The sequence below is a fragment of the Solanum pennellii genome, chromosome 4, assembly GCF_001406875.1.
Source record: "Solanum pennellii chromosome 4, SPENNV200".
Taxonomy (NCBI): Eukaryota; Viridiplantae; Streptophyta; class Magnoliopsida; order Solanales; family Solanaceae; genus Solanum; species Solanum pennellii.
In genome coordinates this window covers 62070224-62086717 of record NC_028640.1, presented here as the reverse complement: position 1 = coordinate 62086717, position 16494 = coordinate 62070224, and the positions used below count along the sequence as shown (strand labels likewise).

Genomic DNA, 16494 nt, shown 5'->3' with positions numbered 1-16494 from the left:
GCCTAAATAAGTACTAGTACATGTTGCTCATTTTTACAGCTATCTAGACAGGTTCAATAGATGAAATATTTATTCATCACAAAGACCGGAGCTAAAAGCACGGGTGTGGGTTGAGTCAAATTTTATCAACTTTTACTCAAATAATATATTTATATTGAAAAAATTATTATTTTTTATATATATAGAAATACTAAATTTAAAACGTTGATTACTAATTTTTGGGAAAAAAGGACAAATATATCCCAAACTTTCACAGATGGTATGTGTATATCCCTCGTTATACTTTTAGAACACCAGGACCCTTACCGTTCAAATTTCGGAACATATATATCATTTACACTAACGGAGATACACGTGTCTCAATCTTAACGGCAGACCCGGTATTTGTTGAACTTCTATCTAAAATTGAAAAATCCACCCAAAATTAAAGTAAAAATCCACACAAATACATATACCCACAACCCAAAAATATTAATTCAAATCTCCCAAATTAATTCACTTAATATCAGATTAAGCAATTTAAACATTTTTTAAAAATAACATCTTTCCCCCAATCTTCATCCCCAAATCATCCTCAACAGTCAACACTAAATCCTCCAATTTCTCATCAATTTCATGAGAGGAAGACCCATCCAACCATCTTCATCCCCAAATCATCCTCCATTTTCTCTTGAACTTTCTCACATATTTCTTGACTCATTTAACCTTTTCTTTGACTAAATCAATTATTTACTCATTACCATCATTATACTTTTGTATTAAATTTGATCATATCTCACCGGAAGCACTGTTGGAAGACTTTTTTTTTAAGAACACAACAAAGAATATAGATAGCAACATGAAACATGATTAAATATCAATTCTTTTTCGCAAAATGCAGAAGAAAGACGTAAACAACTTCAATTTCAGTTACCAAATACACCTACATACATTACAACAAAAATTTTATTTTTCAATCTCCATTAATTGCTTGTGCATCTTAAGCTTTGGCTAATGAAGTTATCCTTGTCTTCAATTTTTTCTTCTCAACTTGAAATCCTTTACCATCTTTCTTCTTCTTGTCCTTACCATCCACCTTCATCTTGTTAGATTTGTAGGAAATTTATTTGGGGAAGAGATAAAGGAGAAAGAGAAGAAATTAAGAGAATTGTTGATATGGGTTTTTTTGGGTGGGTATTATGTATTTGGGTGGGTTTTGAAATTAATATGGGTGAGTCTTTTAATTTTGGATAGGAGATTTAACAAATATTAGATGGACGGTTAAGATTGAGACACGTATATCTCCGTTAGTGTAAATGATATATATGTTCAAAAATTTGGACAGTAAGGATACTGATGTCCTAAAAGTATAACGAGGGGTATACACATACCATTTACGAAAGTTCGGGGGTATATTTATCTTTTTTCTCTTAAATTTTTATGTAGCCATTCATTTTAAATAGAGCTATTTTATGCCAATTAGTGAGCCAAGTTGATATGTCGTACCAATTTCTCTAAGTTTGTATGTTAAAAGGTCAAAGTCATGGAAGATTATATATAATGACAAACTAATAAATCAAATTAAATGCTATAACTATACTTTGATTTAATTGTGCCCTGTAACAAACTGTTTGCCAATCACCTCTCTCCCTCAAACTCTCGTTCGCCACTCTCCCTCTCTCGCTTGCTCCCTCTCGCTTTTATACAAACACAAATGTATAAAATGCATTTGTGTTTGTATAAAGCGAGAAAAAAAATCATATATATACATATATTTTCGTTCCACTCTCTCCCTCTCCCAGATCTCGCTCGTCACTCTCCCAGATGTCGCTCGCCACCGTCGTCTCTATCGCTTATACAAACATAAACAAAATATATAAATTGTGTTTCTATTTGTATAAAGCGAGAGAAAATTGTATATACACATGCAAATACATATATCTTAGTCATATACACTTATAATTATACAATACAAATATTTCCCTGCCCAATTTTCTTTTTTTCTTTTTCTTTTTCTCGTTTTATACATACACAAATTATACAATTGATTTGTATACATCTACTTTCTTTTGTATATATATAGCGAATTATACAATTGGTTTCTTTGTATATGTATAGCGAATTATACAATTGTTTTTTTTATATCTATAGTTAAATATACATATTTATGTTTGTTATGAAGCACAATTATACAAACTTTATTATAACATACAAATATAATTTTTGTGTTTGCTATATGTGAAAGTTGCCCAAATATCAATGGGCTATTAACATTTCCATTTGAGTTGGGCCAAAATTTGTTGTCTACATTATGCAAAACTTGGTTAACTAACGTATTAATACCAACTTGACTTTTGTTCTAGGAGAAACTAGCGATATTTTTAAAATATTATTCAACATTGCTATACTTAGAATTTTATAGAAAAAAGTTCTTCTCTTCCTCTCGCGCTCTCACTTGCCATTTTCTTCTCTCCTCTCACAGTTCCTTTTTGCCCTTTCTTTCTCTCTTTATAATTCATTGTGTGAATCTCTCTTCTTTTACTTCTCTATTTTCAATATTAATACGATACACATTGATTCATTTTTATTGAATTAATGTCAGATATATAGAATATTTTCATTTTGGGTGATTTAGTGTTCAATGTTTGAATCATAAAACTTAATACGTAACCAATATCCTAAATGTATATGTGGATCACAAAAATTGATACACCTGTTATCAAATGTGGCTTCTCTAATTGATACAATCAATTATATTTAATTATAAAATAAATTGTATCTATGTATCATAATAACTAATACAACTATTATCAAACATTATTTGTGTATAAAAAAATGGAAGGATACAAATATTATCAGAACAAGCTGTATATGTATATTTATTTTAGGAGTGATACAACATTTTTATGTATATTTATTTATTTTAGGAGTAGTGCACTACATGTAATGTTATCAATCAGCTGACTATTATTACTATCAGATTCAGAATTTGAATAACGTATGTTTCCACGTCGATTTTAAATTATAATAACAATAAGAATCAGCGAAATTTCACATTAAGTAATCGATCCGAGGATCAGGGTAGAATATATGTATTCCATATTAGTATTTTGTAGAGATAGAGAGAGTTGTTTTTGGAAAACTCTTGACTCATTATAAAAAAAGAAGAAGCCAATGAAGAGAAATATAGAATATATAAATAACAAGAAACATTGCAGAAATAGCTAAAACTACAATAAAATCAGGTGGTTAATGAAATACTCCCTCTGTTTCTATTTAATTGTCTACTTTAGAAGTGACACACATATTAATGCACCAATTATTATCATATATTAGTTACAATTTTACCCTTTAACTTAAAAGATTATGCAAATTCTCAAGTATAATAAATGTATTTTCTGGTTCCAAAAAACATACATTACAACTTAGTAGTACTAGAAATTTTCTAGAATTAAATAAGGACATATAAGGAAAAAAATTATTGTCTTTTCTTGATTTGTTAAAATGGACAAGTAAAGAGGAATAGATATAAAAGGAAATATAGACAAGTAAATAAGGACAGAGGGAGTACCATAAGCAACATTCTATTTTAAAATAATAAACAAAAATAAAAATTATAGTAATACAACTAGTTATACTTCATAAACACCAGTCACCATAAGCAAGACAACACTACACTACATATTACCCTAATACGTGTCCTTCACACTCTTGTATCTAGGGTCATGTCATCGGTAACTTGAAGTTGCATCATATCATGTCTTAATATTGCCTTTCTCAAATTCTTCTTTGGTCTACCTTTACCTCTCCTCGTAACCTCTACAACCAACCTCTCGCATCTTTTGAGTAATATGTATGCTTTCATTGTCTATTAAATAGTTAAATTTGCCACATAAAATATGACATCTCCTATAATTATACACATCTCATGACTTATTGAGATGAATGCATATAATTAAATGAAATATCATATTTTATATGGTCAACTTAACTATCGAATAGATAAATGAGAAGATATTAAAAATTAGTCTAAATTATTTAATTACACACTTTATATATTATAAGTTCAAGGTATTTAATTGAATCAAAACTTAATTCAGAATACTTATACGAGACATCCCAAAAAACTTGGGATATTAGTTAGGTATTAAGCTTTTAACAAAATTATAAAATTAGATAGTTAATTTGACCATATAAAATGTTGATTGCGTATGGTGACCAATAACCAATCATAAAAAATTAGATAGTTAAGTTTGACCATACAACCAATTATATCTATGTATCATAAAAATGTATATGTGTATAAAAAAATTTATACACCTGTTATCAAATGTGTCTTCTCTAATTGATACATATTGATACAATCAATTGTATTTATGTATAAAAGAAATTGTATCTATGTATCATAATAACTACTACAACTATTATCAAACATTATTTGTGTATCAAAAAAACTGGAAGGATACAAATATCATCAGAACAAACTGTATATGTATATTTATTTTAGGAGTGAAACAATATTCAAACACTGCATTAGTATTTTTTTAATTTGTGTATTACGAAAATTTTTACAACCTATATGTATTTATTTTAGGGGGTGATACAATGTATATCCATGTATCTATATTTCAGTTTCAGAGCTATTTTGTGTGTCCCTATGCTTATGTGAGTGAGAGATGCGAGTGAAATTTGAGATATAAGATTATATATATATATGTGTATATATCGATTTTGATTGAGATATAAGTTGTATCTAAGATATAACATGCTCGCTTCTCTCCTGTACATTCGTTAATCTCACTGGCTTCTCTCTTCTCTCTAAAATTATTTCTATAAATTTATTTATAATTATAATCCATACTACAAACTATTTATGAAAATTCTTCTTGATTTTAGTGAGAAAGAAAGACAAATAGTGGCCTTTGTTTGACTTATTATAAGCCCAAAAAAATAAGCCAATGTAGGAAAAATGTTAAATGGCCATGAACCACACACTTGGATATTCTCATTCACATAAGTTTGTCAAAAAAATTGATGTCTTTATTTAATTAAAATTATTATTATTCATATCTATAACTGCGTGGTCGATGCACCATCTTGCATTTTTTTCTCCACGTGGCACAAAATGACAGGAGGAAATCATTGTCTTTGGCTTTGGAGAATAGTCTCTATGTGTTTATGTACCACAAATTCCTTTCTTCCCAAAATCCAAATTTTATCTCATCCCACACCTTTAGGTTTTTTTCTCCAAATATACCACACATTTATTTATTATTTGTATAATATATATATAAAAAAAACAATTCAATTCGTACCCTTTTCGTGTTCCAACTTTTCTCAATTTTATTTTTATATTAAGATGATATTTAATAAAAAATATATTGATAAAATTTTACAAGTTTGATTGGATAAACTAATTTTTGACTTTACTAAGTAATTTTGTTCGATTGACCTTCTTTTTTTTATATTTGATGAAAAAAAATATCATTTAGCATTAGTTTTTCTTTGTTTGAATGAGCAAACATAAGTCATTTAGTATTTACTTTACTTTGTATCGATGATCATAAAATTTATTGTAGAAGTAGATATTACTCAATACTCACTCTAATGAAAAATCTCAAAAAGTATCCCAAGGGAAGAAGAGAAGTTCAATTCTTAATCACACAAGAAATCAAAGATAAGGTGGTAGACAAACTTGAAACTTCTTCATTTTGAAAGGTAATTTTTTTTTTTTTAATAATGATATGAAAATATAAATTTCTTTTTGGAAAAGTTTACAAGTATGTCTTCTATCTATATCCGAAATCAAAGAGACTCACTTATATTATACTAAAGTTCTATTACCCCTTGAACTTATTTTATAAGTAATTTTCTATCCCTTTTCATCAAATGTGACACTAAAACTTAAAAAAATCAACCAACATTAAGCTTATAAGATAATAAATTTACGTGACAAAGCTTGATATAGAGAAAATAAAATAATTTTGAATTTGAAAACTCTAGTTCAAATTTTTTTATGCCAAACCAATTCGATTGCCTTTATTAGTACATTTTAAATGACAACAAAATAATAATATAACTAAGACGAAAAAGGAATAAATACTTGAGAAAAAATTATAAAATAGATGAAATTGTTTCTCTTCTTAATTACAAATCTCCATTCGAGCTTTGATGTAATTAATCTCCATTCGAGCTTTGGCTTTTCTCGAATGAAATTCTACACTATATTAATTCAGAATAATCAAGCTCTAATAGTGATATCATTCGTTAGATAATTTCTTTTTGGTTAAATTTATTTATTTAAATCCTCTCCACAAGTTTCTTTTTTCTTCCCCTTCTTCATCTTCATGGGCTGATAAGAGAAAGGTAGTTTTCTACAGAGTGAAAACTCTCTCTTCTCTTCTCCCATTTTCTTCACACTTTGTATAGAAGAGAAATCTCATTCACCCACAAACCATCTTTACCCAAATTCTTCATAACAACCCTAAAGTTTCTTTTTCTTTTTTTTTGAAAAACAAATTTACCCATACAATTTTTTTGAAATATCCTGAACAATGGACCTTGCTACAAAGCTCCAGGTAATCGACCTTCGTTCCACTTTTCTCACTGGAAGAACCAATCTTCTTTGCCCTGGTGGTGTGAAAACCACTGCAGTTACAGTTTTCAATAACCCCAGAAGAAGAAAAGTTCTTAGAATTTCATCGAAATTGCAAGCTGTAGCTGTTGAAACTGCTGAAACTGAGGTAAAAGAAGATATAGAGTCATTATTTTCGAGTAATTCTAGTGATGAATTTGATTATTCCAGAAGGGGTAATAAACAATCAGGTAATGGGGCTTCGAGTATTTCATCTGGGGTTAGGCTAGAGAATGTTAGTAAGAGTTATAAAGGTGTTACGGTGCTGAAAGATGTGAGTTGGGAGGTGAAAAAGGGTGAAAAGGTTGGTTTAGTAGGTGTAAATGGTGCAGGGAAAACGACCCAATTGAGGATTATATCTGGTTTGGAAGAACCAGATTCTGGGAATGTGATTAAGGCAAAACCTAATATGAAGATTGCATTTTTAAGCCAAGAATTTGAGGTTGAGTCGACAAGAACTGTGAAGGAAGAGTTTATGAGTGCATTTAAGGAGGAAATGGAAGTTGCTGAGAGACTTGAAAAGGTTCAGAAGGCAATTGAGAAATCTGTTGATGATTTGGAGTTGATGGGGAGGCTGTTGGATGAGTTTGATTTGCTGCAGAGGAGGGCACAAGCTGTGGATTTGGATGTGGTGGATGTTAAGATTAACAAGATGATGCCCGAGCTAGGATTTGCCCCAGAGGATGCAGATAGACTTGTGGCATCATTTAGTGGTGGCTGGCAAATGCGGATGTCTCTGGGCAAGATCTTGCTGCAGGTATGAGATATTAGATTTTTTTCCTTATTTTTTCATTTAATGCACGGTTAATGCTGTTCGGCAAGTGATTCACGCGGAAATGGTACCTCATTTATGTTTTGTTCATGTGTCTCTTGGAATTGTTATGCTGTAACATACCTACTTTGATAGTATATTGTGATTTATGAGGCAAAGATCATGTTTTAGTGTCTGTAAGCAAAGAATAGGGTGTGCAAAATGACCAGTTGTAGATCTTGAGTAATTTGCTTTCTGAGAAGGGGTTTATTTTGATTTTTGGTAGATACTGCAGAACCTAATTTATTTGATGAATCAAGGACATGTATATCTCAAATTTCGACTTGATTACATGTTGCAAATTCCTCGTCAAAGCATATTAGTCCACTTATCCCTTGATACATCTTTGGTTGATTGGTCTTAGACTTGGCTTATATTTTGTGTAGTTATTATTTTTGCTTGGGGGAATAACATGTTTGATTTTTGCAGGACCCAGATTTGTTACTACTGGATGAACCGACCAATCATCTTGACCTTGATACAATTGAGTGGCTTGAGGGTTATCTTAATAAGCAAGAAGTTCCGATGGTCATTATATCTCATGACCGAGCTTTCCTTGACCAGCTGTGTACAAAAATTGTGGAGACTGATATGGGTGTATCTAGGACATATGATGGAAATTACTCGGATTATATTATTTCAAGGGCTGAATGGATTGAAACACAGAATGCTGCATGGGAAAAGCAACAGAAGGAAATTGAGCAAACGAGAGATTTGATAAGTAGGTTAAGTGCAGGAGCAAACTCGGGTCGTGCATCTACAGCTGAAAAGGTAAATAAAGATGTCTCCATTATTGATCTGTAACTGCAGTATGTTGATTTTTGCACATGAGTGCATCGTTTTGTGTGTTTTTGTGGATAAAACTATTGCTCTTGCACTGAATGACAGAGATGTATTAATTTGAGCAAATCAGCTACCGGATAGCTGATGAATACAGAGTTTAATTTTTATCATCTACTGTCTAATCCTATAGGTGATTAAAGGACATATCTCTTTCTTGGTGCCAAGGTATATATTAGCAGGCGGCAGCATGTCAAATCCCATTACTCTGCCTCTTTTATTATGTTAGTTGTTCTGAAGTGATTAGGATCCTAACATGGGACTATTGTTCTGCAAATTAAACTACTGAGATTTAAGAAAAGGAGGGGCACACCTGATCAATTTTTCCAACTTTTGTCATATCCATATTTGTTATCTATGTTGTACCTTGTCTTTCAGACTTTGGGATACTGATTTCTTTCTCTTTCCTTTTGGTGATAACAGAAGCTGGAAAAACTTCAGGATCAGGAACAAATTGATAAGCCATTCATAAGGAAACAAATGAAGATTAGATTCCCAGAACGTGAAAGAAGTGGGAGAACAGTTGTGAATGTTAAAAATCTGGAATTTGCTTTCGAGGATAAGGTCAAATACAAAAAATTGATGCTGATATTTCAATTTGCTTCTTGTTTTGTGGATATGTCACCATTGCTTCTAAAATTTATGGGGTTGGCTTTTAACTTACATGCTTGTTTTTCTGGCAGGTTCTTTTCAAGAATGCAAACTTGACAATTGAGAGAGGAGAAAAAATTGCCATTATTGGTCCTAATGGGTGTGGAAAGAGCACCTTTCTTAAACTGATTATGGGTTTACTGAAGCCAACAAGAGGTGAAGTTGTGCTTGGGGAGCACAACGTCTTACCAAATTACTTTGAGCAGAATCAGGTGTGTCAAGTCTTTCTAGTTTTCTCTTGATCTTTGGCGGCTGTTTTTATCCGTTTTTACATGTGATAACGTGACCAAGATTGTGTTAATCTCTGTTTGTTTTTCTTTTGATGAAGGCTGAAGCACTCGATTTGGAAAAAACTGTCCTTGAAACTGTAGCAGAAGCTGCTGAGGATTGGAGACTAGATGATATAAAAGGACTCCTTGGACGTTGTAATTTTAAAGCTGACATGCTTGACAGGAAGGTTTCCTTTTTGAGTGGCGGTGAGAAGGTAAGAATATAAACAGATCTTCTCTGCATATTCTTGAGAAAGACAGAGGTTCTCCTTTGTCTGTTTTTGTGTTTTTCTTGGTTATTTGATCTTTTATCCTTTTGACTGTAATAATTGCTTTTTCTACTATTTCTTTCTCAAATTTAAAGCCATGTGATCATTACCCTTTCACAGATTACCATTTTCATCTATAAACTTGTACAATAAACTGTTTTAGCTGTAAACATGACTTGGCATCAATACAGTCAATATCTGCTGTTGCTAATTTAGCTTTATGGAAATGCCAAGTATTACCTTTTTTACCTATGAGCTATCTCACACAAGTCACTATTGCATGTGATTACCTTATGATTGTACTTGCAAGCTTATTTTGGTTTTGTGAGCTCTAATTTGAAATGTACAATCGTGGTTTAACTGTCTATACTTCCAAGATTACTTTTACTTTTGACCGACAGCCTTCGGGGAAGAAAAGCCAGTTATTTCATTTTATTGAGGCTCCCGAATTAGAATCTTAACTGATAATTTATCTAGGCATCTGATAAGAGTGTCTGTTAGTTGTGACCTTTAACCATCTAACAGTTTCCATTTTAACTTTAATTGTCAGCAAAACTTATATTTACTAAATTGATATATGAATGGTTTGTCTCAATTGTGACAACCATTATTTCTTACAAATATTTTCACCCCGTTATCCTCTGCTTAAGGCTTGCTCTTAGATTATTCTCTTGTTCTTTTTTTGAACTTATGCGTCAACCTTTTTTGTTTAGGCACGTCTGTCCTTCTGTAAGTTCATGGTGACCCCTTCAACTTTGCTAGTACTGGATGAGCCAACCAATCATTTGGACATACCAACGAAAGAGATGCTTGAGGTACTTTTTTCTTCTCATCAGTTCTTACCAGTATTTCATGTTACATTATACATATATTTCTTTGATAAAGTTAAAGTATGTTGCATTATACATATATTCTCGCGGGAAACTTATTTACCCCCAAGTTTCTTTCCAATTTTTCTGTAGGAGGCAATTACGGAGTATCAAGGCACCGTGATAACTGTTTCTCATGATCGGTACTTCATAAAACAAATTGTTAACAGAGTATTGGAAGTAAAAGATGGCACTTTACATGATTATGAAGGAGATTATGATGTAAGTTCTTAAACCTGGCATCTTATGACCATTATTAGCCTTTATCCTCAGTGTTGTGATCGCTCTTTGAAAACTTTCTAAACATTGATTACATGTTTGGTGAAATAGTCACATGTAACAGACATAAATTGTTTGTTGTCATACTGTGTCTCGTTAAGTTGCTTATATTGTTTACACATCAAATTTTGAAGTTCCAAACGGAAAGTTGTCTCTGCTTACTTTTCTGGAAACGTCTTCTTGGGGGTCTGATTGTGAGAAAAAAAAAAGATTTTGAGTTGGTTATTAGCAGTAACATTACACGCTTATTACTGACCTTTGTTTTCAGATTGTTTTTATTAGAATAAATGATTTATTTACGTGTTGCACAGTATTACTTGGAGAAAAACCTTGAGGCCAGGGAAAGAGAGCTTGAACGAGAGGCAGAGATCGAGGATAAGTCTCCAAAAGCTAAAGCCAAATCCAAGATGTCAAAGGTAACAATTTTGGGTTTTCTCTGCCAGATCACTCAAAACTATATAATGAAATATACATTTTGGGAGCTTTAACGTTCTGCCAGATAGATGAACTGTAAATAATCAATAGCATATTCTATAATGAAATATACATTTTGGGAGCTTTAACGTTCTGCCCGATAGATGAAGTGTAAATAATGAATAGCATATTCTGAGAATGATGAATGTATGTATGGTTATTGTGACTGACAGGCGGAAAAGGAAGCTCGGAAGAAACAGAAAATGCAGGCATTCCAAGCTGCAAAACAGAAGTCTAAGAAATCAAAGAACTCCAAGAGATGGAACTGAAATGGTCTTTTTAGATGCTCCCATTCAGCTCCTTTGCTCTCTGTACAAAGCTCTAGTGAGCTACATTATCCATCCATCTTATTGTTGTATATAACATAACAAATAGATAAATATAGTAGTACTAGTTGATTATTATTCTTGTCAAAACGAGCAGTCTAATTCATAGTCTCATGATCTATCAGAACACAAGTAATTTATGTTTTGCTTCTTCTGTTCTGGGCCTTAAGTTGATATGACAAACTTGAAAGAGCAATACATAATTGTACTCTTTCTTGTTTCTCAAATTCTTGATCTTTACACTCCAATTATTCCAATCGACTAGTGATATTATCTGCTTTAGATTTAAGTTAGACACCACTAGTTGCATAGCTATGAAACATGGGGGAAAATATTTACCCAACATAACCAACAAGTTGAGTAGTCAATGCCATCTCTTGTGTCTTACGTCTATTAGATATTTGATTTTTTTTATGTAACTAATGTTTCTTTAAATTATATTTACATTTGAGAAATAAGATATCGTAAATTAAGTAAGTATATTAATATATGTCCATTTTTTAACTTGAAATTTCAAATTTCACTAATTTTATTCTATGCATATCATTTTTAAGTATTTGATAAATTTATTTTTATAGTTATATTTTTATTTATGCTACTTTCCATGTTTAATAAGGTTGTGAATTTAGTGTATGTAACTAATGTTTCTTCAAACTATATTTAGATTTGATAATGAAGTAGGTATATTAAAATATTTCCCTTTTGTCTAAAAATTTCAAATTTCACCAACTTTATTGAGATGCATTTCATTTTTAAGTATTTGATAAATTTCTTTTTATATTTATATTTTATTCATGCTACTTTCCATATATAATAAAGTAAGTTTTTTTTTTTAAATGTTACTAATTTTTCTTCAAGTTATATTTATATTTGATAATTAAGTTAGTATATTAAAATATTTTCCTTTTTAACTCGAATTTTTAAATTTCACTAATATTATTGAGTGCATATCAGTTTTAAGTATTTGATAAATATATTTTTATAATTATATTTTAATTCAAGATACTTTCCATATATAATATGGTAAAAAAATTAATTTGTTTCTATTGAGGGAAGAATTTTTATGTATAAATATCATGGTAAATATCAAAACTGATGAGTTAACTCAGTTTGAAGTTTGGCTAAACCTTGCTGATTTTCAACACGAGATATCGTCTGAAACAACTGGAAAATGAAGTTACATCTAATACTTCATAGATTCATGATTTCTACATTAATTTTTAAATTTTATTATCCGTTCTGCTTTTGTTTTTTATTTATTTTGTAATTTTATATTTATATTCTAACTATTACATGTACTCTACAATGATATTTATTATGAAATATTATTTCCATTAATATTAATATAGTTTTTCTCATATATGTTTGATACCTTATTTTAATTTCTTATGTATTGTTCTATAAGTACTTTCTTAATTTATTGTGTTTTTACACTTTTTTGTGATATAAAAATAAGAAATGTTATAGGTTTAATTTTTACCTTCACTTACAAATACTTTTTTTTACATGATATATAAAGGAAAAATGCACAAGTACCCCCTCAACCTATGCCCGAAATTCCAGAGACACACTTATACTATACTAAGGTCCTATTACCCCCTTGAACTTATTTTATAAGTAATTTTCTACCCCTTTTTAACCTACGTGGCACTAGTTTAAAAAAAAAAGTCAACCATCGTTGGGCCCACAAAATAGTGCCACGTAGGCTAAAAAGGGATAAAAAAATTATTAATAAAATAAGTTCAGGGGGGTAATAGGACCTTAATATAGTATAAGTGTGTCTCTGAGATTTCGGGCATAGGTTGAGGGGTACTTGGGCATGATCCCATTTATAAATACAAAAGTTCAATTAAATATTAGACTTTTTAAGAATATATGGTAAAAAATGTAAGAGAAAAAAAATATTGTTATTAATGGAAGTAATATTATTTCATAATAAATATTGTTGTAGAGTACACATAGTTGCATCTTCAATACAATGTTTAAGATTAAATAAAAAATGAATCGATAATAAAATTTCAAAAATTAATGTAGAGATAAATCTATTTATGACGCATTGGATAAAACTTCATTTTTCAATTGTTTTTTTGAAGATGTTTCATGTTAAAATTAACAATATTTATAATCAAGCTTCAAATTTAAGTAACCTATCAGTTTTGAGTTTTTCAATACTCTACTACCAAACAATTTTTCTTATCTCTTTGATCAAGTATAATTGTTTGCTTTCTTGCAACATCTTCTCTAATTTTAAACTTTGTATATTTATATTCGATTTCATTTTCCTTGTTTCAAATATGTGTCATAACAAGTTGTGTAGTGTCACTTAATTTTATATTTGAATTTAAAAAACGCTGAGCAATTGTTTCAATGGTTGGATGGAAAATAAGACTTATTCATAGGAGAAGAAACTATTCCTATGTCAATATTGTGTAGTTTAACGGATTCACCGACCATTTATATGAACTTAATCGACGTTTTGAAAAGGAGGCATATCGAGTGATTTTTTTTTTAATCTTTGTCATGAAATTTTTTTGACGTCCGACAATATTCTTACCCTTCATTAGTATATAAAATAATTTGTTGATAAACTAATTTCATGAAATGATATTATAAGAGATAGAATACCATGATACGTATACACATATATTCTTCCCTCAATGTAAGTTAATTAAATCTCTTATCTTATTGTTTCTTTTTTGATAGTGCATCTGCTACTTTGTTCTCAACTTCTATCTTATATTGAACCTCATAATCAAGGCGTAATAACTTAGAGAGCTCTTTGTTGTGTAATTCTGAATTAACCTTTAGTTCTATCAAATATTTCAAGTTATGATAGTTCGAACCACAACATGCTTGAACTGAACTGAAGGTAGTGCCTCCTGTTTATCCACACCATTTAGCAAGACCATGAATTCATTTTCATAGATATATTTTTCATATGCTTAGGTGCTAGTACTTTACTGAAATAAGCTATCAGTGTTCTTTCTTGCATAAGTACGACACAAATGCCACTATGACTTATACTGATGTTGAGGACATAACATATTTGAGAGTTGAAAATGACAAATCAGCTTCATCATTCCATTTGAAAGCATCCATTTTAGTAGATTAGTGATAGACTTGGAAAATGTAACATAACCAACTACATACTTCCATTGATACCCTGTCAACCCCAAGAACCCCATAAGATCCTTCAAGGACTTAGGAGTAGGTCAGTCCACCGTTGCTTGTATTTTAGAATAGTCACTCTTTCTCTAGTAATAACATGACCTAGGTACTTAACCTCAGGTTTCCAAAAGAACATTTAGATGTTTTGTCATACAAAGAGGCCTCGCCTCGGGGGTGGGGATGGATAAGGGGGTAAAGGCCCTTGCCTAGGGGGTGGGGTGGGGTGAGGGTCGTTGGCCCTCACCTCGGGGATAGGGTGAGGTCTTATCTTCATTCAACACCAGGAAGTCATCATCATCGTCATCTCTCAATGAAGCCTTATCTTCATTCAATATCGAAAGTCATCATCATCGTCATTGCCTAGTGATGCCTTATTTTCATTCCATAACGAAAAGTCATCATCTTCGTCATCACCTAGTGAGGGTTTATTTTCAGTCAGCACCGGGAATTCATCATCATAGTAATTTCTGAATGAGGCCTTATTTTTATTCAAGATCGAGAATTCATCATCATTTTCATTTCCCAGTGAGGCCTTAACTACAGTCAGCATCAGGAAGTCATCATCATCGTCATCAACTAGTGAGACCTTATTTTCATTCAACACCGGAAGTCATCATCGTCATTTCCAAGTGAGGCCTTATATTTATTCAGTACCAAAAAGTCATCATCATCGTAATTGCCTAGTGAGGCATTACCTTCATTCAACATTGAGAACTCATCATCGTTGTCATCGCTTAGTGAGGCCTTATCCTTATTCAGCACCGGGAAGTCTTCATCATCATCATTTTCTAGTGATATTTTATCTTCATTCAACACTTGGAGTTTATTATCACTGTCATTTCCCAGTGAGGCCTAATCTTCATTCAACATCATTGTTCAGTGAGGCGTTATCTTTGTTCAGCACTGGGAAGTCATCATCATCGTCATCGCCCAGTGAGGCCTTATCTTCATTCAAAAACAGAATTCATCATCATCATCATCATTGATCAGTGATGCCTTATCTTCATTCAATAACAGAAGTCATCATCATCACCGTAATTGCCCAGTAAGGCCTTACTTTTATTCAGCACCAGGAAGTCATTATCATCGTCATTGCCTAGTAAGACCTTATCTTTATTCAACATCAAAAAGTCATCATCGTCGTTTCCCAGTGAGGCCTTATCTTCATTCAACACCGGGTAGTCATCATCTTCGTTATTGCCAATGAGGCCTTATCTTTATTCAACATCGGGAAGTCATCATCATCTTCATTGCCAATTGAGGCCTTATCTTCATTCAACATTGGGAAGTAATTATCATAGCCATTGCCTAGTGAGACCTTATCTTTATTCAGCACTGGAAAGTCATCATCATCGTTATTGTCCAATGATACTTTATTATCATTCAACATCTGAGAATTCATCATTATCATCATCGCCCAATGAGGCTTTATCTTCATTCAACACCGTAAATCATCATCATCATCGTTGCCTAGTGAGGCCTTATCTTTATTCAGCCTTAGAAAGTCATCGTCATCATCAAGCAACGAGAAGTTATCCTCATCGTTATTTCCCAGTGAGGCCATATTTTGATTCAACATTGGAAAGTCGTCATCATCATCAATGTCCAGTGAGGCTGTATCTCAAATTCATTATCGGGAAGTCATCATCATCGTCGTTTACCCGTGATGCCTTATTTCATTCGGTATCGAAAAGTCGTTATCATCCTTAGGGATATCAAAAATGAATCCAAACATAGGTAATTCACCCAAGACACCCATCATTTTAAGGTCTGGGCTTAAGATAATTGAATTGGGTTCAATTCAACTCATTCAAGCCTAACCCATTTCATGAGAATCCTCAATTGACCCCAGTTCAATCTCCAATTTCAACTCATTTTAAACTCTTTACAATGATATGTTCCTATATTAAAGGTATGAATTGTTA

General features: G+C 31.6%; 2 protein-coding genes across 2 annotated transcripts; one reads left to right on the top strand and one right to left on the bottom strand.

Annotated features, from left to right (window-relative positions):
- The first annotated feature begins 6246 nt into the window (after window positions 1–6246).
- Window positions 6247–11555, top strand: LOC107017653 (ABC transporter F family member 5). Its single transcript, XM_015217852.2, has 9 exons — window positions 6247–7370; window positions 7854–8195; window positions 8688–8828; window positions 8948–9127; window positions 9244–9399; window positions 10167–10268; window positions 10416–10544; window positions 10913–11017; window positions 11249–11555. Exons 1-9 carry the CDS (start codon window positions 6534–6536, stop codon window positions 11342–11344), a joined length of 2088 nt encoding a protein of 695 aa, XP_015073338.1. The 5' UTR covers window positions 6247–6533; the 3' UTR covers window positions 11345–11555.
- Window positions 11556–14897: 3342 nt separating this feature from the next.
- On the bottom strand, window positions 14898–15971 carry LOC107016892 (stress protein DDR48-like). The gene is made up of 3 exons (XM_015217212.1): window positions 15771–15971; window positions 15265–15421; window positions 14898–15106 (listed from the first exon to the last, which is right to left on the bottom strand). The coding sequence occupies exons 1-3, from the start codon at window positions 15969–15971 to the stop codon at window positions 14898–14900; spliced, it is 567 nt and encodes a 188-aa protein (XP_015072698.1).
- Window positions 15972–16494: the final 523 nt, after the last annotated feature.

Excerpts from the sequence above, each read along its gene's own strand:
- LOC107016892 (XM_015217212.1), bottom strand. The coding sequence starts at position 15,971 with ATGAATTCTCAGATGTTGAATGATAATAAAGTATCATTGGACAATAAC. Across the intron at positions 15,422-15,770 it reads ATAAAGATAAGGCCTCATTG|GCCTCACTGGGAAATGACAG; the intron begins GCAATAACGAAG and ends AATGAAGATTAG. Across the intron at positions 15,107-15,264 it reads GTTCTCAATGTTGAATGAAG|TTAAGGCCTCACTGGGAAAT; the intron begins GTAATGCCTCAC and ends TGCTGACTGTAG.
- LOC107017653 (XM_015217852.2), top strand. The coding sequence starts at position 6,534 with ATGGACCTTGCTACAAAGCTCCAGGTAATCGACCTTCGTTCCACTTTT. Across the intron at positions 9,128-9,243 it reads ATTACTTTGAGCAGAATCAG|GCTGAAGCACTCGATTTGGA; the intron begins GTGTGTCAAGTC and ends CTTTTGATGAAG. Across the intron at positions 10,269-10,415 it reads CAACGAAAGAGATGCTTGAG|GAGGCAATTACGGAGTATCA; the intron begins GTACTTTTTTCT and ends ATTTTTCTGTAG.